Source organism: Chaetodon auriga, chromosome 18, assembly GCF_051107435.1.
Source record: "Chaetodon auriga isolate fChaAug3 chromosome 18, fChaAug3.hap1, whole genome shotgun sequence".
Classification (NCBI taxonomy): domain Eukaryota; kingdom Metazoa; phylum Chordata; class Actinopteri; order Chaetodontiformes; family Chaetodontidae; genus Chaetodon; species Chaetodon auriga.
The window spans coordinates 6,246,312-6,261,078 of NC_135091.1; the positions used below are offsets into that span (position 1 = coordinate 6,246,312).

Genomic DNA, 14,767 nt, shown 5'->3' on the forward strand with positions numbered 1-14,767 from the left:
TTCCCACATTTAACACTTTGACTCAGACCAGGTGAGACACTCTGGCTTCAAGCCTCCATCAGACCCCATGTAGGTGCGCTTGAGATACATGTCAATAACAATAACAGGCGCCGCTGCAGGCTCGGTTCATGCACAAGCACCACACCGTGCATCCTCCTTCCTACCTTTTTCAGCGCTGACATCTTCCTCCTCAGAGAAGGTCACTTCTTCTTCGATAGTAAACGGGCGATAAATAGGTGGAAGGCGATCATGTCCCCTGGCAGCCGTGAAAATGTCCATTGCCTCGTTCGTTAGAAACATCTGCAGCACAGCGGCCGTAGTTTCCCATGATGACGGCGGCTCGTCTGTGTTTTCTTGTCCGACGCAAGTCCTGATGCAGCGGCAGACTTCATTCTCTGGAGATGGATCACAATGCACTGATGTTGTTGTGGTCACTGACGGCACCGCTCCTCGTACGGAGGCGGCCAATATCAGACGCCATTTTCACAAAGTCTGCACCTCCAGTATCCGACTTGTCTTGGCATCACCTCACAGAGACAACGTGCAACTTCTCAGCACGACAACTTTAACAGATGACGCACATCCTTCAAAGTGAACATACACAAAGACACGACACGCGGTTCAGTCACTGCCCAGTAACGACTAATGTGGCTTTTACAGTGAAAAACAAAAGTGCTTTATCTAATTTGATCAACCAGATTTACTAAATATCACACAGCTGGACCAGTAACAGAAAAAAAAAGTAAAATAACAGCAAAATTATTTGCATATCCTTCAACCTGTCTATTTCATTTATTTTATTTTTTATCTAAATGTATAATAATAACTTTATTTCCAGTACACCTCTCTTAGACAAGGTTAAAGTGTTTTAAAGGAAACAAGGAACAAAGCTACACCAAAACAGAAGATACAATAAGCTACAATTATTTAAACAATTGAAAAAAAAAAAAATCTTTAGCTAAGAAAACGCTTTATGCACTTTGACTTTGCTTGTGCAGCCTGATGGTTGAAATACCTGAAAATAAGCCTGTGAGGGTCTTTCTGAATAACTTTGGAGCTTCACGACAGGCCGCTGCTGGTTCGCCCGCTGTGTCACTGGGCAGCTCCTGCAGGCTTTCATATCAGCAGCGAGCTGGCAAAGCACAGGCTCAGCACCTCCTCACGAACAGCTCCTCATAATTGACATCCACCTAAACTGCACCTTTACACCCAGTCTCCTCCTACACACCTTCGTCTGCGGTGCCGCTCTTTTTGTCTTTTACCTGCAGCCACCTCCCAGAGGACATCAGCTCATTTCTGTTTCCCTCCTCGGTCTTAATAGCTATAAATAAATAATTTTTTGTGAAGGTTTCTAGCAAAAAAGTTTTGTTTTGAAGTGCCTTAAGCTGTGGAGACAACGTTGATGGCAGTACAAGTGAGTGGGATTAGTGTGAAGAAACATGGTGAGATTGATTTCTAATGCTCAGAAACTGATTTTGAAGGGTGGTGTTGTGTGGAGGTCACTGAGAATTCACGTGGGTGCAGCGCAGAAAACAGCCAGCAGCTGAAAACTGCCTGCATCTCTTAACCTTTGCTCACAGCGCAGAGACAAATAGATTTTACACAGCGCAGATCAATCTGCACTTACAACGTTACCAAACATGGATGACAGAACCTTGGCAACAGTAAAGCACTGTTATGGATTACCCAGTCAGAAAATGTCAAGTCTGTGCGAGTAGATTTTAGTTAGATGGAAAGAAAATTCTATCTGTCTGGAAGGTCGGAGACAAACAGTGAGAAATCTGAGACGCTGCGTTTTGTGTCGGAAAGAGCAAAGATTAGAGTAGACACGATTTGCATAAATAGGAAAACACTGTTTCTGTGCATGACTTTGAAGTTTTGAAAATAATGTCAAAGAGTTATCCATGTTTAAAGCTCCACGATATGTAATTCAGCAAAGTAATTCAGCCTTCATTCAGCCTTCAGACAAGTTACCTGGAAATGAAAATGTTATGCTTTAAACCATCAGTCTGGGCAAGAATTAAGAGATATATTTGTTTGTATTTTTTTAAAATCTTGATCACTTAGAACTGCTTTTTGTTCCTTACAGAAATAATGAGACTCCAGAATAAATCCAAGTATTACTGCCTCTTTCATGTCGATACTAAATGTGGTCACTGGAGGGCGCCAGAGACAATAATCTTCACTGTGCTCTGTCCGTGGTCCTGAAACATTCAAATGTAAACCTCATTAAAAATACATTACATAATAATAATAATAATAATAATAATAATAATAATAATAATAATATAGAAGACTCTATAGGCTCATTCTGCCTCTCTCCATGGTGCTGAAACAGTTGAGTCCAGACTCTCTTACCTGTAAACAAACTCATAGAAATGTACTCGTTCACCCTCTGAATGTGTTTTGCATTCACATTCTGTCGGTCAGAGTACGACATTGCCAAGACCTTTATCTGAATACATTTATTTTCCTTGGCAACATGAAGTACTCTGCTCTCATCTCTCAGCTGTTCCTCCATCCTCTCTGTTTCCTCCCTGACGCCTTTTCCTCCCTCAGCTTCACTTCACCTCAGCTATGCTGTTGTCGATGTGTACTTATTGAACTTTACTGCATAATGTGCCAAAAGACATGCAAAAGGAAAATGTGGTTCAGGAGAGATTTTACAACATTTTTTTTACAACAAACAACAAAGCCAGACTCCTTTGTCTCCCCTGTGTGATTTTATTGGTTCAAAGTTTAATTGCTCGTTTCATTTTGCAGCTGGATTTTGATCTGAATTCATCTCTCTGAAATTTTCTTCCACACTTCAGCGACATTAGTTCAATTAGAAAAGGGAGAGGATGTCTGTTAGTGTCAGTGATGTTCTTCAGCCTGCAGAACCTGTGAGAAGTCCTCTGTCCACCCTGCATACCGAAAAATACAATGACTTTGCATTACCCTCAGTTTTGGTGCAGTTAGACTTTCTGACCAGTATGGGCCAGTACATCACAGGTGGGCCTACTGGGACCTCTTCACTGACTCTTGGAAATCCAACCTCTGACCCAAACCTCTTACTTATGTCTGCTAAAGCTGAGTTTTTTTGTCCTTTCACCTCCCGTGAGCTATGACAGATGCTGTGTGACACAAACCAGACCGCGTGAAGCTGTAACCTGTTACCTGCGTTTCAGCACACCTGCGTTTGGAGGTGATTAACCTCCAGCTGGTGTGCTGCGTCCTGGAGCTGCTTTCCACCATGTTATTCGATACACTACACATCATTTAGTCCTGTGAATCGTTACAAAGCGTGAAAACATTTCAAACACTGAATCATGCCACTGACAACACTCATGTCGTCGATCCAACGTGCAGCTGCTGCGCAATCAGTTTGTTTCTGCCTCCTTCTCTGCTTTTTGTCGCATTGGATTTAAAGGCGAAGCAGAGTTGGATATTAGAGGGAATTGGACCCAACTTAGAGATGGTGGCTGTGTGGTGAACATGGAATATCGGGAAAACATGATTGTCGGTCACTCGAACAGTGTCCTCTGGTGAATTTGGGAGACGGGAAGCAGACAACCCCCCGACGGTGAGGTCGAGACACCGGGAGAAGAAAGCTGCCGGCGGCCAGCGGAGGTGCGAGCTGGAGGGCGTCCAGCTGGAGGACTGAGCAGGTAGGATGAATGAAACCGGGGGTGACGGTGTGTGCAGGGTCGCTGCGCGGATGCAACGAATGTCACAGCCATAATAGCTTCACAAAATAATCACTCTCCCCGATACAGCATTGTCATGAACAGAAAAACATGACTCCAAACTTCATTCGCCAAGCGGACAGTTTAATGCTTCGTGGCTCATTGGAAGCGGGACTGTGCAGCACAGCTAATTTTACAAATTGATGGAAAGGACTCGTTAATACGACCTACAAGTCATTAAGCAACACCTTGATTTAACAATAGCTCTGGCTTTAGAGTTAGTTTTCTTGGTTGCCGTAAAATAATCTGCGGAGGCCAGTAGACAGCAGTGTCAGCTGTGAAAAACCAATTTATTTTTGATATGTAGTGATTCATAGAAAATCATGTGCATGCCGAATGTCCCTTGGGATGCTACACATGACTTTCTGAGGTTAGTTGTGTCGTTTGATGCATGCCATTTTCCGTAATGACCGTGGCAACCTTAAATCGCTAGATTATTCACTGGAGTTTGGTTACGAGAGAATCGGCCATGTATCAGGCGATATCGCTCCACGGCACTGCAGAGGAGTCTATGTGTACGTTGTTGTAAATGATGTTATCATTTTAAGACATCTGTAGCTCTTTGTTGCAACATGTATTTATGTTAATATATGTGAAAGCTGCATAAATGTCAGCTCTTAATGCTTGTGGAGGGTTTTTAAAAATCAGACAGCTATTGTGAGCTGCTCAACAGTGTCTTTTAGACTGACCCAAAACCAGTGGTGTTAGTATGTTCAGCAAGAAGTGCTGATCTTAAAGACCCTCAGGGAAAATGTTTGGGCTCCTCCAATTTTACAAGACCATGAAGCAAAGGCTCATGGGTGTCTTTTCTTGATATGTTGCACTCATTTTATTCTGCTGATCAAGAGTTCAGCGATGAGTCACTCTCATGGAAGATTTATGTTTTTTCCCTCCCGTCCAGACAGCAGCAGGCCTCAAAAGACGGTGAAGGACACTGGGGTGGCCTATCCAGATCCCCACCCCTGCTGGATCATGGGTAACCACACTGGCAAAGACAGCCACAGCACTAAAGGTACCCAAGGACAAAGGCAAACAACACAAACAATGGTTTTATTTGAAAACGTGGGGAAATGGCTGATGTTTAGTTACCTAGTTCTCTTTTTAAAGAGAATACCACTGTCTTTAAGATGCTGCACTGCATATGGCCAGTTTCCTCACACATGCTTAAACTGACACTTCTGGTCATTATGCTGTAAGATGAACTATTTTTAGACTGTTGTCTTCCTGGTTCAGACAGAACATGAAAATAAGCTGGTTTTCAGAAGCTTTTGTAAGATGACATCAGGTTTGTGTTTGTTACTCTTCTGCACTACAAAAGAATAGAAATGCAGAGCGTATGCATCCAGAATAAAGAGGTCGTCCGACAACTACTAATGCGAACCAGTTTATTTTCATTTACAGTGTGTATACAGTACATTTACACAAAAGTCTTTGTGTAGAGATTGTTATTTGTCCTGGCTGTCTTATATCAGTATGCTTTGGATAAATGCATATGAGGCTAAATCAGAAGGGGGGGGGTCGCTGCTGTCGAAGTGAGCATCTCATTTCTGCTGCTTGACATTCTATAAATGCTCCCTGTTTGTCTCAATGAAATTCTGCCGTCAGCTCCTGTGTGATTACAGAAACATCTCTTGGCACACCTGAAGTGATGAATCAGAAGTTTGCAGTGAAAACTTTATCCCAGAGGATTTGGTTAAAGTTGGATGCAGCAACGTCAGATCTCCTGTCCTCCTTCAGTATCCCTCGGTTCAAAGCCAGCCATCCGTTGGCTCGGCCGATGTGTGAAATTGCCCCGTGCAACCTCACACGTCTTGTTTTCTTAAGACATTAAGCCTCGCTCAGTTTAATTCTCACTTACAGCTGCTTAAAACGCTGCTCCTCTGCTCCCCTCTCTTGGCTGACAGCATGCAGGAGGTGCTCTCAGGCTCAAGGATGAGAATAGCTCCCCTGTCGTAGCTGAGCAGACTACAACATGCTGCTGCCGGGGAAATGATGAGTCTGCACAATCCTGCACTACCATTCAAGGGCAAGGAGGATGAAAGAGCATGAAAAGATCTGAGTCGGAGCAGCCTGCCGAAATCTGCAGGAGTTTATAACCAGTGCACACTATCAACAGCATGCTATCAGCTCAGTGCACGTAGCTTTTCAGCGACAGGCGACATTTTAGAAACCAAGCCAAACTGCTAAAAAAAAAAAATCAATGAAATGACTAAATTCCTGGAAAAATGTTGATGCGTGGTTTTTTTTTTTTTTTTTTTTTTTTTGCTGAATGCTAGCAGCACTGATGATGGATGTAATCCCCTCGTGGTCGCAGCTAGAGCAGCTGTTAGGTAGTAGATCGGGGTGAAATTGCCTCTCTTCCTGGATCTTGCCACATGGGGGAACAGTGTGTGAGTGTTTGGCTGCCAGGACGAGGATTTTTGCTGCATCAGTCAGCCCAGGACAGTAAATAAGGGAGCGGACACTGAGAGCTTACAGCTGCATCGAGGAAAAGAAGAGGGGGGCTTTGCATTCAGCACACTTTTCAACTAATATTGGATGATTTTAGGGCTCAGGACAGTTTTGTCTTTTGTCCTTCTGATGTGCTCTTACTTTTGCTCCCCACCTGTTTTACGATTTATTTCCCCCTCTTAGGTTCTCCTTTAGATTTCTTCCACACGCCTCCAACCACGCCCTCAGAGGCAGAGCTGACTGCCATGGCCTTATCCTCTGCAGCTTCCTCTAATAAGGCACAGACACCATCACCAGCAGGCAGCACCACCCCCTCTAACGCCTCTCCAATCGCAGACTGGACACAGCAGCTGTCTGCTCCCTCAGAGTGGGCCGTGATAAGCGTAGACGGCGTCGCCTGCTCTGAGACGAACGTGAGCGATGCTGCAGCGAGGCACGGGAAGGCGGCAGGCAGCCCGGGCAGCCCAGCATCCCCGCCTCTGTCCACAGGATCGCCCTCTGAGCAGAGCTGGCAGGAGAGGGACAGTGGACTGGAGCCGCAGGCTGCAGCAGAGAGAGCCGGAGAGGAGATGACCCTGGTTTTACTCAGTCTGATGGAGCACTACAGGGCCTCACTAGGCCTGAGCCCCAACACTGATGTCACCACAGGAGCCGTAGGTAGGTCCTCCATCTGCACTGTTTTCTGTTAGACACTTCAGACTGTTTTTGACCTCACCACTCTAACTATGAATGTGATTTAGTATTTTAACAAGGGTGCTTTTTCACCTCTGAACTCAGCGTAAGGTTAAAGCAAATGAGCGACGAAGGAGGAGAAAACTTAAAGAAGTACTTCAGTGATTTAGTATTTGTTTGTAGGAGACAAAGAAGAATGATCAGAATGAAAACAGCAGGCTGAGATACGCTCACTTTTAGTCATTAGTATGGGCCAGGCTTCAAAAACACTGGATCCTACGTTTCCCATGATGCAACTCAACAGCATCTTTCGCCTGCACCTCTCCTCCTCTACGCCTCCTTCGGTAATCCAGACTTTCTGTTAAAAATCTTCAAACCCAAACCGAGATAACCCTGATGACATCACAGTGACATCATGAGGGTTACTTTATCAAAACTTTCTCCTTTAAGCACAAAAAAGGTTTTTCATGATTTAAATGGCAAATTTTTACTTAATTTTCCTTCACTATAAAGTCCAGACTGATCTCACAGGAGATGTTTTGACTTTTCAAAAACACGAATAATACAAGTCATGGCCACATCCAGTGTAGGTATACAGGTATACAGAGCCCAGGTATGTAGCACACTGGCTCACTGATGGCTAAATGAAACAGATCTACCATTAATGTTATGAGCCTGTCCTTTTCTTGTTCTGTTAAACCCTGTTTTTTACTCAACCTCATCCGTCAGAGCTGCTCCGGTACTTGATAACACAGAAGGATGAGCTGGTTGAGGAGGTGGACACGCTGAAGGAGACACTCAGGGTGAGTTGGGACTGCAGGTCCCATTACACCATGAAAACCTCCTGAACCTCACAAACATGTATTTTCTGTGCGATAGAGATTTGATTTTGACAACTCTGAACATAAAGGCTGGTTGTAATTGTTTTATTGTGTTGAAATTTAATTCACTTTTTCTTTGGCATTAATTTTAATTTTAGAACTATTTGCAAAGTTGTTTTGCACCACTGAAGCATGCATGTACAAATAGACCAGTTTGTGCTGAAAAAGTTGCATCAATGAAGTACCTCAGAGTACTGAATTTAAACAAATACTCATATGGTAAGAGATCAGGGGACTCCAGAGGACACTAAGTGCCATGTTGAGAGCAAGACTCCACTGTTTCTTTTCCATTTGATCCTCTTTCTTTTGTCCTCCATGACAGACGGAGAGGTTGGAGTGGCATCAGTTCCAGTGTGACCTGCAGGTCGCGGTGTCTGTAGCCGACCGGCTGCGGGTCGAGTCGGAGCAGGCTCTGGGTTTGCTCCAGGAGAGCCACAGGTCTGTGGAGGAGCAGCTGGCTCAGGCCCTCAGCACACAACAGGAGAAGGACCGAGAGCTGGAGAGTCTGAGAGCCGAGCACAGAGACGTCTGCAGACAACTAAGTGAACTCACCCTGCAGCAGCAGCAGGAGCAGGCCGAGCTGGAAGCTCTGAGGAACGCACGGGCGAAAGACGAAACAGATTGTGATCAACAGGCAGAGAGACGGGACTCTGAGGAGGGGCAGCGGGAGGAAATACAGGAGGCTGAGCGGGAAACACCCAAGGAAGCTGAAGACAACACTGACGCTAAACATTTTGAAAAGCAAAAGGAGGAGGATGAAACAAATCAAGAGGTGGATGCTAAAGATGCGGCTCGTGATCCCAAGGAGGCAAACGGATCAGAGAGCACACAGCTGACGGGGAAAGGGGTGGCAGAGGGATACCTTCGCAGTTTGGCTGCCCTGGAGAAGAAGAAAGAAAGGGGACAAGTTCAGAGAGACCCGAGGAAGATTGTGATGCTGTCTGAAAGATCTTGGTGAGTCTACATGAACGCTCACATCACATTCACCCCTATTAAGAAAACAGCATTACAAAACATGCAAAAATGTCTTTCAGGAGTCTCTCTCGTCTCCCACTCCCAAGTGACCCCTCCAGTGAAAATGGGACCTCAAAAAACACAAGCACAACATTGCCGCTATGCAAGGTAGAGCACTTGTTGAATTGATGTGAAAATGTTCTTTACACTGTCATGATTTCTGGATCAAATATGTGTCAACTTTTCCAGAAAGAAGAGCAGCCAAAACGGAGAAGGATGGACCGCATTTTACAGCGGCAAGACAGCTGGTCCAGCTTTTACCCAGGTGAGCTGAGACCTACACTCCTAAACCCCCTTCATGTTCTTCAGACGGCTCAGTAAGCATCCAGTTTTATGACTGTGGCGCCATCTTTGTCTCTCAGGAAAACAGGAGGAGGATCAAAGCTCAGATTTCATCAAGTAAGTAAGAATTAGGCTCTTTTTCTTTGCTGATGCTGACATCTCATCAGAGTGAGCCGATCCAAATGTTTAGCATGAATGAGTCAGAGTAGCATTTTCCAAACAACCATGAAGTCACATTCAAGCCCAGCCTGGAACAGTTTGACGTTTTCTTTCCTTCTCAGACCTCAGGATGGTTTCAGTGCTCTGCTGAGGCGTCATGGCGGCTCCAGAAGAAACTCCCTGCTGCGCTGGTGCCAGAGTCGTACCCAAGGTTATAAGGTTAGAGAGCAATTCAGGGGGGGCGACACACATGCCTGTTTACCAGTTACAGCTTGTCTTCACCAAGTCTGTTCTGTGGCAGAATATAGAGATCACAAACTTCAGCAGCAGCTGGGAGGACGGCTTGGCGTTCTGTGCCGTTTATCACACGTATTTACCGACTCACATCCCGTACGACAGCCTCGACCCAGCAGACAAGGTACAATTGATGCTGTTTATTCTCAGAACAAAAGCAGCAATGATCTAGAAATAGTGCTTGATTGAAAGGTTGTCTGTAAAAATGTGTATCTGAAGTTATAAAAGCTGCTTCTGACTCAGATATTTTCACAGAAGGAAAATCTGGACCTTGCTTTTAAGACAGGAGAGAGCGTGGGAATCACCGCCACACTGGTGAGATGTTTGAAACCGTCCACTTCTGCTGTCTGGTACAGACTTTGATAAAATCATGTTAGGAAAATGAGCCTCTGGTCTTCTAATCTTTTACATGTTGACTGTGTGACAGAGCATGGAGGAGATGCTGAAGGCCAACGGGCCCGACTGGCAGAAGGTTCTAGGTTACGTTGAAAGCATTTTCCGCCACTTTGAGATGTGAAGCCACCTCTCGTCTTGTGACCTGAGCTGAAGGACTGAAACACCGTTCACCACAAGAGGGGGCTCTACCCATGACTAACTGTGAGGCAATTCAATTTTATGGCGTGATTTTATGTATCAACACACTTCTGTCACACACAAACGATTTTTTGCCGACACCCAGATGGAAGAAACCGAACCTTGGAGTATTTTTATTTTTCTACCTTCTATTCAGATCCAAATAGCTGCTGGGTGATGATGCACAAGACACAGGAAGAGTCCAGAATATAAACACCTGCTCAACAACTACTTTCACATGTTACCGGGTGCTGGGTGTACTGGTTTTGCACTGTTTTGCCTTTTAAAAAAAAACGTTAGCACTTTATGATTAAACATGTTGTGTTTTTAAGTGGATGATTTCAGAATCTGGAGCACTTTTGTTATATTTATTTGGACTAATAGCTATTTTAATCATGAACCTCTCCTGCCATGATACAGCATCAGCACGTCTGCATGCACTCAAACCTAAAACCCACAAAAGGAAAAGAAAGGGGGCACATGTGAACCCAGATTTTAATCTTGAACACTAGAGTCTGTCCAAGGGAAGTAGCCTTTGAGGAAATGTATATATGTAAATGTGTGTAAGTGCTTCAGTATTTTTAAAAACATGGTAAACATATGAGGATGTTGTTGCCAAAGCCTTATTGCAATAATAAAGTTATGTATATGGAAGTTTTGGGGTTTTTTTCGAGCCACATTCTCTCCATTAATACCACACAGACTCACAGAAAACGTTTTAATATGTAACAAAAGAACGACATCTGACAGCATATAAAAATGGTTTAAATGGTAAAAAAAGTGGCATTAAAGGACATGTTTATGGTTCAATGACGTTAGAAAATGGTCAAAGTGTAACATATTGCAAATAAATACCAATACATTTAAAAAGCAATAATTTAACAAGTTTTTTGCAAGGATGCTTTAAATGAGACCATGATGTAGACAAGGTGTGAATTTCATCTTTGCTGGGACGCATTAGTGTATCGAGCATGAAACGATGACCTCTCCATTATTTCTCAAGAAATTAAAGTAGATGATAGACGACATATTGGAATTACAGTCAGTTCATGTTGGTCCAAAGCATTAGATGAAAGCAACCTTGCAGATGAATATAAATGTGTGCAATTCCTATGAAGCTGGAATGGCGCCTCCTATAGGTGGTGTGGACAGCGGTGGCAGGAGGAGGGACTTCAGTTTAACGGACATGGCTGCAATTTCAGGGTCCTGGGTTTCATACATCTTCACCAATCTGGCAAATTTTAGGACACCTGAAAGATCAGTGTGACAAAATGTGTGATCTACCCTGAAGGACATTTTATTTACATCATATTATTACAGTCAAACGCCTGATATTGAGTTTCAAATCATGACAAAGTTATAACTGAATACTGTGATGAATTCTGCTCTGAAGAGTTCATAGAAATTCAGTCATGATGTGCTCAGAATTATCTTGTTGGTGCCAAAGTTTCCTCTTGCAGAGTACATCCGTATGGCTCACCATTAGAATACAGAAAGCCAACAACTACACTCATGCATACTTTAGGGCATTTTCCCGCCCTAAATCGGCCTCGTGCTCACCCTCTCCTTCGTTGTTGAAGCCGTAAGCTTTGATGACCTCCTGCTGAATCTGGGTGGCCACGGGGAGCACGAGCTGCAGCATCTTGCCCATGTCGTTGCAGGCACTTTCTCGAGCCTCCTCCATCCTCGCAGCATTTTCTGGTACTGAGAAGGCCTGGATCACCTCACTCAGTACCACTGTGAAAGAAACAAGGCATCAGGAGTTATTCCGCTTCGACAGCATGTACGTATATGACTGGAGATTCAGCATGTAAGCGGCTCTTCTCACCTCTGGTCTGTTCAACAGTGAGGGTGGGCTGCTGTGCTGGAGCTGAGGCCATGTCTGCAGAGAAAAGAGAATAAAACGTGCTCAGATAATTACAGAGGACAAAACCACCACGAAGGACAGAAACTAGAGGACTTCAACATCACGTTGACCGGAAGTAACTATCACACCATCACGTCTTCTTCTGGGTTGCTTAAATAAATGAAGTAAACTTAGTTGTAGAGATGAAACGATTAGTCGATCTACAGACAGTTTATCTTCTACTGTTCTGAAAGATTGTTCATCATTTCGGCCATTTTCGAGCAAATGTGCCAAACACGCACTAGTTCAAGCTCTGATTCTGTCATGATTTTCTGCTTTTTTCTTTTATCCATAATTGTGTAAACGGTATATCTTTGTGTTTAGGACTGGCTTGAAGACGCTCTGAGAAACTAAAAATAGATGGATTTACAATGATTTCTGCAAAAATTTGACCATATCACAATTCATGTCTAATCTTAGGGTAGATCTGTAAAAACCCTGATAGTCAGTGTGGTCTTTGGCAGGGTTAGCTGGACGCTGGCTCCTTGTCTGAGACATCGACCGTTTTCTTTCTCTCTGTCGATAGCTTAGAAGGTAAAGTAAGCTAACGTTAGCTTAGGAGAACATTATCAACAGCGACAGCAGCTAAAACATACATCCAGGAAAACAGTAACCACGTAATATTAAAGTATAAAGGTTTGGAAACTCACCACTGATGAAAACAAACTAGCTAGAAGCAGCCCTGTGAAAAAGTGCCAAAAACCGACACGTTTTGCGACAGTTGGAAGCGTTTCACGACACCGCTTCCGTCTTTCAGATAGACGCGGATGTAAAAGGTAAACAAACGTCTTGCCATTGCTAAGCTAGTAGCATGGTGAAATCGCTCCAAAATGTATTTAAAGTGCAAGTTAAAGTGAATGACAGTTAATATAATATTGTACTGGACGTTGTGTGAAGCTTTACTGACGGAAAGCTGCTATCAAGAAGTTTCTTATGAGCCGGACTTGTAGCTGTTCTGCCACGTAAACCCTTCTAACTTTAGTATAAAGGGACTTTCTGGCGTATCAATGGAGCAGAAGCTCGCAGAGTTCAGAGCCAGACGACGAGCTGAAAATGCTGTTAAAATGACAGAAGCGGACACAGCTGCTCAGACCGAAACAACACCAACTACTGACAGTCAACAGACAGAGGAGAAGACAGGAAGTAGCAGAGATTCAGTTCAGAGCTCTCCACAGAAGGTGAGTTATGATTTATGAGCAGCTGCTGTGACACATGGATCTCTGTTTGAGCTTTGATTCAAGTGAGAAGTTCATTAACTTTATGAGTGTTTTCAGAGTTATTTCTTATTGTTCACAGTCGACTGTGACAACAAAAGACTGATTTACACATGAAACATGTCCTTAAGATGTTAAAAGACAAGATACGACATGTAACGAAGGCTGCAAATAACTGACGGATATTTTCATTTACAATGAATCTGTCCATGATTTTTTTTCACTGATTAATCATTTGGTCTATAAAATGTCAGAAAATATTGAAAACTGTCCATCATACCTGACCTCTAAAAGTTACAGCTTAACAGCTTGATATTTAATGGAAGATTGACTGTTCCAGAGTACAGCAGCAGTATAAAAATGGGAATTTGGCTCCATTAGTTGTACACTGCGTGCGGAGCAGCCAGAGTCTGATGCAGTGCTACTAGAGAGCTCTTCTTAACACAAGTTTGTCGATAATGGGTGGAATTTGAACGCTGTCAAACTGTAGTTCTTCAGCAAGTAACACGTCCTCCCCTCTGGAAACACCTACATTCCCCAATCATGTGGACAACCCATTTTGTGCTGAGACCCACTGTAAGCAGTGGACATACTGAACTGTTGCATCTTCTCTGCAGGACCGTAGTGACTGGCTGCTGGACAGCGCTCTGGGAAGGTGGCTGGCTTCGAGACAGTTTGTCTTCTCAAACCTTATTTTACTTAAAGTGCTGTTGTGGCTGGTGCTGCTCGGTCTCTTTGTTGAACTGGAGTTCGGTCTGCCTTTCTTCGTCATCTCCCTCTTCTACTGGCTCTATGAAGGACTCCGGAGCCCCGCTCCCCGCCAGCCTGGAGAGCTGAGCGCTTATTCTGTCTTCAACCCAGACTGTCAGCCTCTGCTGGGCTCTCTCACTGCAGAGCAGCTTGAAGGAGAGATGGGCTACAGACCTCTGGCTAACAGATAAAGCACTTGTGATATTAAAACAGATCTTTTTCTGGAATACTCATGGACTTGCTACAGTAATTTCAATTTATTATTTTTGTATAACAAATTAAATTGAGATTGGTCTACTAATCGTCACTGTCAGTGCGCAATGTAATAGATGACATGTTCTTGATTATGATTAGAAAAGTTTTCTTCCTTTTCTTTTTTGAATCGTAACCCAAGTTTCCTGTAATGATCAGCATGGGTTTGGTATAAAAATGTGGGAATGATATTGAGGAGCGAAATTGGGAGAAACAAAGGAGCAAGCTTCTTGTAATTTATATGAAAAATAATGTTTGCTGTCAGTGAATGGTTTCCTAAGTTTAATAAAGAATTCTTGAGCGTCAAGCTGTAATTCATCTTGTCTCGAGACCTTGATATCCAAAGTGTTTCAGGAAAAGAAGTTATGTCTGACTGAAGAAAATGTAAAACTCGCAATGGGACTGTGTTAACAAAATTTGAGCCTGAGAGTCAAGCTCAGTGGACCCAATGTCATGCAGCATCTCCAGGATCTTTGGGGTGATCTGTCCCTTTTCCCCTCAAATGAAACAGGCGGGCACTTGGACCCGTCGGTTGACTTTTACACAGAGAGCCTTTTTTCATAGGACAGCCCGGAGGCGTCACTCCCATCT

General features: G+C 43.7%; 4 protein-coding genes across 11 annotated transcripts in view; 2 read left to right on the forward strand and 2 right to left on the reverse strand.

The window, feature by feature from the left end:
* The window catches only part of dlgap2b (discs, large (Drosophila) homolog-associated protein 2b), a 98,295-nt gene extending 97,838 nt beyond the window's left edge, over positions 1-457 (reverse strand). For 6 of the 7 annotated variants that reach the window (XR_013078483.1, XR_013078482.1, XM_076755679.1 and 3 more), the window contains exon 1: positions 165-457. Coding sequence is in view for 5 of the 7 variants with exons in the window: in XM_076755679.1 (XP_076611794.1) it covers positions 165-300 (136 nt within the window). In the remaining 2 variants the exon portion in view is untranslated. The remainder of the gene's footprint in view (positions 1-164) is intronic. The other variant, XM_076755682.1, reaches the window with a different exon arrangement.
* A 2,635-nt stretch (positions 458-3,092) lies between these two features.
* On the forward strand, positions 3,093-10,708 carry LOC143336269 (uncharacterized). Of its 2 annotated transcripts, none has more exons than XM_076756323.1 (12): positions 3,093-3,650; positions 4,630-4,740; positions 6,363-6,836; positions 7,581-7,654; positions 8,055-8,686; positions 8,767-8,854; positions 8,936-9,011; positions 9,109-9,145; positions 9,310-9,406; positions 9,489-9,605; positions 9,737-9,796; positions 9,909-10,708. In XM_076756323.1, exons 2-12 carry the CDS (start codon positions 4,701-4,703, stop codon positions 9,996-9,998), a joined length of 1,785 nt encoding a protein of 594 aa, XP_076612438.1. In that variant the 5' UTR covers positions 3,093-3,650; positions 4,630-4,700; the 3' UTR covers positions 9,999-10,708. The 2 variants fall into 2 exon arrangements, with proteins under 2 accessions (XP_076612438.1, XP_076612437.1); XM_076756322.1 differs by having other exon boundaries at positions 3,295-3,650; positions 9,725-9,796.
* Positions 10,709-10,759: 51 nt separating this feature from the next.
* grcc10 (gene rich cluster, C10 gene) lies at positions 10,760-12,689 on the reverse strand. Its single transcript, XM_076756325.1, has 4 exons — positions 12,611-12,689; positions 11,883-11,936; positions 11,615-11,791; positions 10,760-11,304 (listed from the first exon to the last, which is right to left on the reverse strand). Exons 2-4 carry the CDS (start codon positions 11,932-11,934, stop codon positions 11,165-11,167), a joined length of 369 nt encoding a protein of 122 aa, XP_076612440.1. The 5' UTR covers positions 11,935-11,936; positions 12,611-12,689; the 3' UTR covers positions 10,760-11,164.
* Positions 12,690-12,715: 26 nt separating this feature from the next.
* saysd1 (SAYSVFN motif domain containing 1) lies at positions 12,716-14,493 on the forward strand. Its single transcript, XM_076756324.1, has 2 exons — positions 12,716-13,138; positions 13,792-14,493. Exons 1-2 carry the CDS (start codon positions 12,968-12,970, stop codon positions 14,113-14,115), a joined length of 495 nt encoding a protein of 164 aa, XP_076612439.1. The 5' UTR covers positions 12,716-12,967; the 3' UTR covers positions 14,116-14,493.
* The last annotated feature ends 274 nt before the right edge of the window (positions 14,494-14,767 follow it).